General features: G+C 45.1%; 1 protein-coding gene across 7 annotated transcripts in view; it reads right to left on the bottom strand.

The window, feature by feature from the left end:
- Nucleotides 1–236: 236 nt before the first annotated feature.
- The window catches only part of LOC126544571 (uncharacterized), a 32,918-nt gene continuing 23,109 nt past the window's right edge, over nt 237–10,045 (bottom strand). For 3 of the 7 annotated variants that reach the window (XM_055077726.2, XM_055077725.2, XM_055077727.2), the window contains one exon: nt 8,200–9,720. In XM_055077726.2, the coding sequence (XP_054933701.1) occupies nt 8,677–9,720 (1,044 nt within the window). In that variant the 3' untranslated portion in view covers nt 8,200–8,676. Of the gene's footprint in view, nt 2,787–8,199; nt 9,721–10,045 lie in introns of those variants that run through there. The other 4 variants (XM_050191941.3, XM_050191938.3, XM_050191942.3 and 1 more) reach the window with 4 other exon arrangements.

Raw genomic sequence — 10,045 nt, 5'->3', positions numbered from 1 at the left:
CACCGTTGCATAGGTTTTGGAATAACTTAACAAATTATGACGAGATGCATCAACTTAATCATCTTTTTTACGAGTGTGTCGTGATGCCGCTACACAAACAATCAGAGAACAACTGTATACAAGACATTTATTATGACCTCACAGTAGTCGCAGCCGACACTACTGCGCCACATCAGCAGAGGAACACTTGATAAGGATGAAAAAGTAGGCACGTCAGACACAATGAATATACACAATAAAAGTTGTAACGTTTTGTTTGTTCGAAAGTCTCCAAAGGCCGCGAAAAATATTTCGAATACCTACGATTGCAAAAAGCCCCTGGACCAGTCACCGAACTTACTAATTTCTAGCTAAACAGTTTCTTTCCCTTCCCAATTACATCCAAAATTGTCGTTACTTATTATAGGCACTGATAAACCCCGTATAAGGTGATTGCGACTACAGTTACAGGATCCTTTTTAACATAATCAAAACTAGTATTTTATATTAGAACACAAAAAATGTCACTTGAGTCGCAGCTGAACAGGACAGACTACAAAGCTTGAAAGCGATGGACCGTGCGAGACACGGCTAAAACAATAGTTCCGTTGCCGGCGTAACGGCTAATCGGTCGGTGACTTAGCAGAACTGGAACCTGCGTTATCGGCATCAGCGCTATGAGATTGCTCGCCGGAAGTATTCGACCTTTATTGACCACTGTCATAAACTTTGCACAATTCTTACTTTTACAGAAACTAATCACGAAAAAATCATTCGTCAGATCAACCCAAACATGTAGGCTTCCTTCTGCATTATCCTCACCACGACCTGTGCATAATAAGGGCTTTCAAAGCACGTTTTTTAGCGTTGTGGTGAGGCAATCAAGAACATTGAGCAATCCCCCTCTTAACAGCCATGTGGATTTTATCTCGACATTGCGCGCATTGGTTCTTGAGCAGGTAGTAAAGTCGTCTCAGCGTACATTAGGACACAGATAAACGCCGCGGCGTTTGGTGCATACTAAAGAACAGAGTTGTAATCCGCACTGCAAGTTCGATTTCAAATGCTCGATACGGCGCTCAGCTCCCCCTTCCTTCACGCACATACGATTTTTTTTTCAGCAGGCCTTATTTTTTTGAAGACCTATTTAGGCGGAGTTAAGGCACAATAGAGAATCATGCTTTTCTTTGCATTTTCGGGCGCTGCAGAAACGTTGCAGTAACTGATAAAGGCTAATTTGTGGGGTCTTTTGGCATATTACTCGGTGCACAGAATATGTAGGCCACATTATCATTGCGTTGCTGCTTTAGGGAGCAATAGACATGGGAATTCCACTTTTCTTGCCTCCACGAATGCTCAACCAACAAGCACAGTTATACTGTTTTCATGTGGGTCAGTTCTGTGCCAGCCAACCTAACCTCAGCCCATGCTTAATACCAGCCACTGGGGAGATTAACTAAAAGGTTTAAGAGACAGCGCGAAAATTGCAGATACTAAGTGGACAACCAGCTATGAAAGACGGTCGTTTGGCTGTAAGCTGCAAGAAGAAGGCGCATTTTGAAGGCTCTGAAAAATTTGTGAGAATATTTGCTTCATCAGCCGATAATAATTTGTTCCAGGAAACGGGCGAGGAGTGAGTTTCTTGTTCGTGTGCACTGTTACTTGCGAACACATCTATAAGTCCGGCATGATATTAGTAAACTGGGACCAAATGGACCTCATAGTAGATGAACCGCTGGCACACGACTCTTAAATCTTCTCGTGAATACCTTGGGCACTGCCTTCGTTCATCCTCGCGATGGCTGTCTAATTGCATGCAAAGGTGCTAGAAAAATTATATTTTCAAAGCTTGTCAAGACCTGTTGCAGTAAGATACGACAGAGACAGCTTCATACTGCAAACCGATGGCACAACATGCATGAAGAGTACTTCATGAAGAAGCCTGCAACGAGTGCTCTAACAGAGGTGTAGTAATCCAGTTTAGGCCAAGAAGCGTACGTAGTCCGACTGAGATGTTGCCCCACCTTACGACAACATTTAAATAAAAAAATCAAGATTTTTGACGGATAGTACTTGCTTAAAGCGTCAAGAGAACAACGAGTATAAGGAATTATTTTGAATTGAGAAAAGAATCAACGTTAATTTTGAAGCGCACCGCTTCTGTTCTGCCCACTTAGCTAAGAATAAAATTATTCCACATACATGATACACTGACGTGTCTTTGAAGGAAAGGTTATTAGGGAAGCCATTCTTTAGAGCTCGAAACACACCTCGGCATCTCCAAATAGCCTTGTCCTATCGCTAAAAACACTTAAATTGGATTCATCCAAGATAAAGGTTTGGAAAACGTCCTTCATTACCGCACATCAGTGGGCAATCTTCGTTCTAAGTTGGCGGGGCAATTCCTGAAGATATTCATCCACAAGAAACTCCTCCCGAAGGCCTTCCCTCGCTGTTTTGCTCCTCTTGAATAGAGCGATAAGAACACACTCGTACGCGAGTGTTGGTGGAGGCAACGTAAACATATCGTCTAGTTCGTTCAACACACTGGAAGACAAGGACAATCTTAAATATCGAAACTTTTCCATGTCGTCGGAAACGCCGAGCTTGACCAAGTATTCTTCTAAGGCGCGATGCCACTCCAGCAACTCTCCGAGCGATACGTCCAGTATTGGCAACATCGGGATGTCTGCTGCCGGAAGTTCGCACTGGTTCTCTGCGCCGGTCGAACCCGGTTGCCTGTGACCTTCGACCCCGTTGACCGCATCGAGAGCCACGCAATGGCGGTCGTTTGCTGCATGGCTGGTCTGCATTGCAAGTTTTAAGCAGTGCTGAGTCCAATGACCGTTGGATTTCGTCAGCGTATTCTAAAGGTCAGCACTGGTGCAGTCATTTCTTTTCTAACCAAATGCACGGGAACACGTGCAAATGAATGCATGCACAACACTCTGTTGAGTGGCGGGCACAGTCTCGTAGTTTGAATTATATAGTTTCCTACAAAAATTGCTACACGATACTTTGGTGCTACAGCCGATGGCAGTTAAGTAAACATGGTCAAGATCGTTACTACAATGATTTGCCTAAACTTGAGCATTTCTGCTGAAAACGGCCTTGTGGCTTAGAATATTGCCCATTTTAACCAAAATATTACATTTATGAATGCTATTCCCAGCAAATATGCTTTTGGGCAGAGTAAAATTGCTGCCTGTGTTAAGAAAAATGATAGATTGCTTCAGAATTGAGGCTAATGAATGCAAATGAACAGTAGTAGACAAAGCCACCAGAACATTTGGTGTCACAAGCACAAAGATCACAAACCATGGACTGAATTGAATTCTGGGGTTTTGCGTGCCGACAGCACAATCTGTTCATGAGGAACGACGGAGTGGGGGACCCCGGATGAATTCTGACCACCTGAGGGTCTTTAACGTGCTCCCCATGCGCTGGACACGGGCGCTTTTCATTTCGCCCTCATGGAATTGCCGGGATTAGATCCCATGGAATTTTCCTTAGCAGCGCAAAAACCCAGCTACTAAACCACCAAAGCGGGTACAAACCTTAGGATTCTGATAGTAATTTAACGATAGCAACATCAGCGTAAGTCTTTATCGATTTTAATGAGAAGCATGGTTTTTATTCATTTATCAGAGGCGCCCTATAATCGCACTCGCATGGCGCCTGCTGTCGCCGCTACAGAGTGGCACCTGGATACTGAAAAGAATGGGATCTCATTCGAATGCATCTTGTCTTGTAGTCGGACAGCAGGTCGCGGCAGAAGAAATGAGAGCACAATCACAGTGCGCATTACCTAAACCTACTAACTACAGGAGTGCGCCAGTCCCTCGGCCTGGACTTAGCTGCCCGCTGTCTAGTGTTCACGGTCACAAAAACTGTCAGTGTATCTTAAAGCTCAAGGTCTTTGTGTCTACGTAACCGCACACTCAAAAAGTTTGCGTTGCGATGAAAGAAAGACTGACGCCCGAAATAAAAGACACGCGGGAAGAAAACACACGCCTTTCGTAGCGATCGGAGTGATTGTGGCTGGTCGTGCACCTGCACTAGAGCCCAACTGAGGTTCCATCGAATTGTGAATTGAAAATATTGCTGCTCTGTCTCGTTCAATTCGTTTCGGTCTTGTGTCTATCATAATTTTAAGTTCACAACGATGTTCCATTAGGCAGAAGAAGCTAAGCATCACGAATATATTTTAATACATATAATAGCAGGGTGTTGTCTAACGCAGTGTTCTAATTATTCTAGCCGTGGCGAAAGGAGACCAAACTTGCGTCTTTATTACAGTCCTGTCTCAGTATCTGCGAAAATAGACACAATGGGCAAGGTAAATATGCACAGCGAAAGGAAACTCATAAGCGGCCTATCAATTACTAGCATTATCACTGCAAAGTTCGCTTCGTACCTTTCCAGCAATGTTGATGACGTATCTGTTTGGAGTACAGTGGGCGCCCTTTCAAAACGCGTCCTTTCCAACGTTATCAGCAGTGTCACAATCGCAGTGCGATGAACCGAAAGTGTCATCATTTTCAGTATTCGGCGTGTTTTGTTTCAAAGTGTAAATTGCGTAAGCACAGATGAGTCTTGAAGCAACACATGTTCCTGTGTTCATGAATGCAATATATCCCTATTTCCTAAGAAAATTGCTTGATAATATTAGTTACCTTCGCGAACTATAACTGTGTTTTGATTCAAGACCACTATCGATACTGTGCCAGACCTACCTTCGCGAAGAGCCATTATTGGGACGCTTCGTCCAAGTTGGGCGACCCTCCCAGTGGGAATTCTTATTGAAAATTGTCATTAATGGGGTCCTGAACCACCAATCAGGCTTGCTGGAAAACTTAGCCCGCGGATAACATACGCTGTTGCGAACATCTCGGCCAATTTTTGTAGTTTGGCACCCAAGCTCGCAAGCGGAGCCCCAAGTGACCATGTACCAGCCTTCTCTCAAACTCTTTCCGGGACGTCTTACTGATATAGAAGATTGGCATACGCAGCTGCCATTAGCGAACAGAAGACATCAATAAAGAAGGGTGATTGTATAAGTGCGCGTCTACCGACTGTTACTACGTGTACTTATTACCGAAAATTTGTCAACAGGCTAAAGTAAGTTAAAATCTGCTTTGTAACTTCCGGTACTTCCGGAAGAAGCCAACTATCATCTGCCCGCGCAAGGCGGCGTCCATCCTGCTTATCGGCGTCGTAGCGGTAGAGTGTCTTTAATTTTGGATTCGTTCTGAACACTGAAGAAGCATGGAAATCAAGCGAAACTTAAGGTCGGACAAGACGCATGCTTGCCATTGCACGCTCACTGCTCGAAGCTCCCGACTAGCTGCTTGGCAGACTTCGCTTCGTAGTGATCTAGTTACAGCGCTTCAAAATGCGCAAGTTGGATGTGGCTACTCTCCATAGGTAAACCTTGTGCAGGACAAAGCCTGTCCGCAGCATGTAGCACCGCCAGACTGGAGCATATCAGCTCGAGCACGCATTCAAGCCCTTTCGTGCGCAAAGAAAACGATGCGCCTGCGCACTGCAGATGCACGTAGCAGCGGTGTGCCACGTAGCGTAGATACAGTGGCACTCGCGGGGTTCCGCGACGTCCACTGGCCGAGCCCACTCGATGAGAAGAACAGCGCTTGGCTTTGCTTTCTGGTGCTTCGTAGGCTCCAAATCGGGACTACTGGCATCTACGTGAACATCGGTGCCGTTCAGTAGGCGAAGCCGTGTGTGCACACCCCGCTCTCCCGTAGCCTCCGCAGTTCAAGGCATTGAAGGAGCGGAGGCATGGCAGAAGCATCATGATTGCCAATAACTCCGCTTCTCCTGAACGCACTGAAGCACTTTTTGTGACAAAGTATTTCTGAAATAGCCTATTATGACTGCGGCCTACACTCCACTAAAACGTTGTTCAGTGCTGAACGCACTAGAACACTTTTTGCGTCAAAGTATTTCTGAAATAGCCTATTTTGACTGCGTCCTACACTCCACTAAGTTGCTCGGGGCCCCTTTAAAAATAAATAGATGCAATTCCTCTGTTGCGCGTTTTTTTATCGTTCATATGCACCCTACGGCGTTCAGGTGTTTGCTCCTATTCTCCAACGGCAGCGTATTCGCCGCTACACGTATTCGTTTATTGAATGTAACTTTTTCTTTTGCGCTTCGTTTGCCACGTGGCGTAACGTCATAGTTGAACTAAATGTAAGCATGCACGCATGTTTCGTTGAGACAGAGCAACAATGACTTGTAAAATGTGTGTTGCTTCGTTACTGTACAGTTTACTGAATTCTCACTAGAAAAGCTACTAACCTTTCGTCTGAATTTTCCCAATCGCGATGCTTCTACCAGGCTCACAAGGACGTCGATGACGGGTGATCTAAGTCTAGCTTCTGTAATTAGGATTAACGTGTATTCCGCCCCTATTTCCCTATGTTATGCATTTGTCTACTAGTACATTACAACAGTTCCTGAGAAATAATAAAGATGTGCTACATTTTCACAACACTTAGCAGAACACTAGAATGATGGAAGAAGAAACAATCGCAGCAACGCTTTTGATTGTTTTCAAGTCCCGCCAATTTTCGTTAAATATTACGTTTTGGCGGCAGTGCTTCCGGCGTTGCCCAGGCGATAATGCGAAGCCACTAACGTGCATACAAGCATGACATTCAGTTCTTTCTTCCCGTTTTAAGTGTAATGTGGCCTCTACGGCAAGCAACCATACTTTTAATTTCGGGTGTGGAAAGAGAGCCAAACAGCGAGCGCAGCGACTGATCATCATTCATTATATTGACACGTGTACTTGTTTATCTTTATCGGGCGACCACGTTTCATCGCCTTACATATGTTATCACACAGCGCGGGACGCGCCTCCATGTATCGGAAGTTTCTGGAGTGTTATCCATGGTTCCATCCGCTCCCTGTCGCCAAACCTTGTGTAATCTGATTGAATGTATGTGCGACGCAAATAGTGTAGAAATATGTAGAAGACACGCGGGTCTCAGCGATTACTCTGGAACATTCGACGACTTATTTATAAAAGCCGACACGCTTGACCCGCTGATTATATTTCGACGACCGCCGATCGTGTTGACCGCTACTGCTGTTCTTTGAGTGTAACTTGCTTTTGTGGGCACAAGTTCTCCCAATAAAACGTTTCGCTATTCACCGTTCTGCTTTCTTCACCGTCACCACCACGTGACAATATGTTCACTACAGCTCGAAGGCAGCAGCCTTCGAAAAAATGTGTTGTGCGAGCTGACACCAACTTCAGTCGTCGTAATTGCATCGTAGCACCTAGTTTTGCGCCATGTCCGACTTTGCTTCCCTTCTCCTTGCATAATTATTTCATATACTAAATGTGGCAGTGATGGTATAGAATAGAGATAGAACTTTGAGTTTCCATCCTTGAGATCTTGAGCACGTCGCTTCGTCAAGGCTACTACCTCATCGGGCTTGGGGTGTCGCCCGAGACTGGCGTAAGGAAACGCTGAGGGCCAGGGATAGCAATGTAGTCCAGGTGCAACGAGTAAACCTCCACCGAGCATAATAAGGACATTCTCTGGCAACAACGCGAATTGACTTACTTGGTGTAGAATTTGGTTGTGATTAGCACCATGGCTCTTGCAATTGCGAAGAATATTTATTCTTTTGGGATTTTCGTTGAATGAAAATGGAACTGACCTATAAATGTAAAATAGTTATCATTCCGCGTAGTAGTGCGGGATTGAGGTCAATGGCGTTTGTGGGATTTCTAAAGTAGTAGGTAGCAATGAAGTAAACCAGTGCGAATTCCTCGAAACGAGGCTTCGCCGCCGAAACAGGCATAATTCATCAGCGACCCCTCTAAACCCATTTAATTGGACAGAAACATGGCCTCATAGCGAACACCACCCTCTGCTCAAAGACATTTGCACGCTACGTCGTTTCCAATGTACGCAAGTTCGTTTGCGCCCCCTGCAATATTGCCTGTTTAGCCTACGAATTACCCGTAGAAACTACGCCACTCCCAGTGCCTGTGTGTGCCGCTCAACGCTCCGCACAAACAGTATAAGAGGGTCATGAATTTGCATCCCGATTATCGAATGTCGCTAAATTCTTACTTACCCTACGGCATGAGCGAAGACACGCACGAACATGTAAACGAAGACTTGACGAGAAACGACGAGAGCCGTAGCCTAATAAAATGAACAGACGGGAGCAGCACACTGAGTGTAGACATCTTAAATGTCAGAAAAAAATTCATTTTGGTCCATGAGTCGAACGCAACACCAGCAAGTTTCCAAAGCATTTTCTCTGCGGGGAGGCCGGCTCACGGAACTAAACCTTACACATCTTGAAGGCACTCATTTACTTATTTACTGTTTTCGGAACTTCCACTTGAAGACTACATTGATGTTGCACTGCCAGAGGTAGGCTCCAGGCAAGTTAAGCATAGGTGAATAGACTGCTCCGAAAACACGCTGGTCGCATGTTCGATACTCGCCCTAGGGCAAACTTATTTCCGAAGCTTCCTTAGAAACCCTTGTGGTTTTGTTTGTTGCTTCAGTCTTGTTGAAAGCGAATGAACATTTACGATCTATGAAACCTATCTGCCCATATATAGGAGCTTTAGGGGCAATGTTAAGTGCTTCCGGACTTCTGCAAAGTGTATTCACAATGACGTTTTTTTGTTACAATGAATGTTTACTCGTCTTCATTTTCAACATCTTCAAAGTTCTGTTTGCTGACTCCATATACGTTCAATGCATATTGATCGGCCTCATAAGCAGCAGTAAAGTGCCTCCCTGTTCCATTTCTCGATGTTTGTATGCCCCAGTCAAAGCTGTGTGTGGAAAATAACGGAAGATTTTCATTCAATCCAGGTGACTGCTCTTGAGTTGAGACACGCATTGGTCTACCCGGATATTGTTGCAAATGCTCCAAATGACTGCCAGTGCCCGATTTGGTGTCGCGATATTGTTTCGATACACGTGCAGTTGACCTGCATTCGCAGTAAGCACCACTTGTACACAGCTGATGAAGACTTCTGTCGGCAGAATGTTCAACCTCCATGTAAGTGGCGTAATCACTGCTGGTCCCTTCTTGTAGCGTAGCCGCTAATTCTCTACATGTTACGGCACGTTCTGCTGTTCCCCTTGAGTAGATCTCCCTGCTGTCATTCCTCATGAGTGACAGCGCCGTGCTTGGATATTCGCTGGTTCCTGCGGATGCAGTTGAATTAGCCGACGAGGTCACTGTTACCATTGTGCTATTGACGCCATGTAATGCAGGTGTACCCTCGGTGCGTTCACTGACAGAGCTGACAGGCCTGGGATTTTCGCAGGCTAAGTTTTGTTGTAGGGGGCTGGATTGCGGTGCACTGAACAGCAGGCCACGTAGCTGTCTAGGGGATCGCTCTATGGCCGCATACAAGCCATTTGTTCTCAATGCAGGCGCGTCAGGCATGTGATGCGAATAGCTTCGTGTTTGCTGTGAGGTGTCTCTGTTCGATGGCGGGGGATCATTCAAGTATACAGTGCGGTCAGCGTCTTCTCCTCTTGCACTGTCGTCGCTTCTTGACTCGACGCTTAGTTGCTCCATGTCTTTCTGAAATGGGGCACCTACATGTAGAGCAGTCATATCAAAAGCAACGAAATCCGAAGAGAAATGAGATGGCTTCGAGCTTGATTCATCCTTGAATAGAGCAGAAAGATTCTTACCCAATAAAGCCGGTGCAGCCGCTTGTTCCTGCAAAATAAGAGGAACTTATTGAGCATTCGAAATTGTGCCCAATATTTTGGCCGGTGAAAAGTAGAAATTAAAAAATATGTGGAAGCTCAGAGCATCTACTAGACTCCACTCTCATCTGCAATGCTCATAGGCTGTGTGTAACGTGATGAATACCTTTTTTTCTCTCTTCCTTTTCCTTCATTCCACTTTTTTTTCTCTTCCTTTTTCATTGCCTTATTTAGACCGGTGGGCGTGGTATGCCTTTCAGGGGTTGATCGTTAGGCCTCTACTCTCATTGTTTGTGTGGTGTATTCATAAGTTTAATAATAATAATTATTGTTCT

The sequence above is a fragment of the Dermacentor andersoni genome, chromosome 10 (genome assembly GCF_023375885.2).
Source record: "Dermacentor andersoni chromosome 10, qqDerAnde1_hic_scaffold, whole genome shotgun sequence".
Lineage (NCBI taxonomy): Eukaryota > Metazoa > Arthropoda > Arachnida > Ixodida > Ixodidae > Dermacentor > Dermacentor andersoni.
The sequence above is the reverse complement of the archived record's forward strand: the minus strand, read 5'-3'. Positions and strand labels throughout refer to the sequence as shown.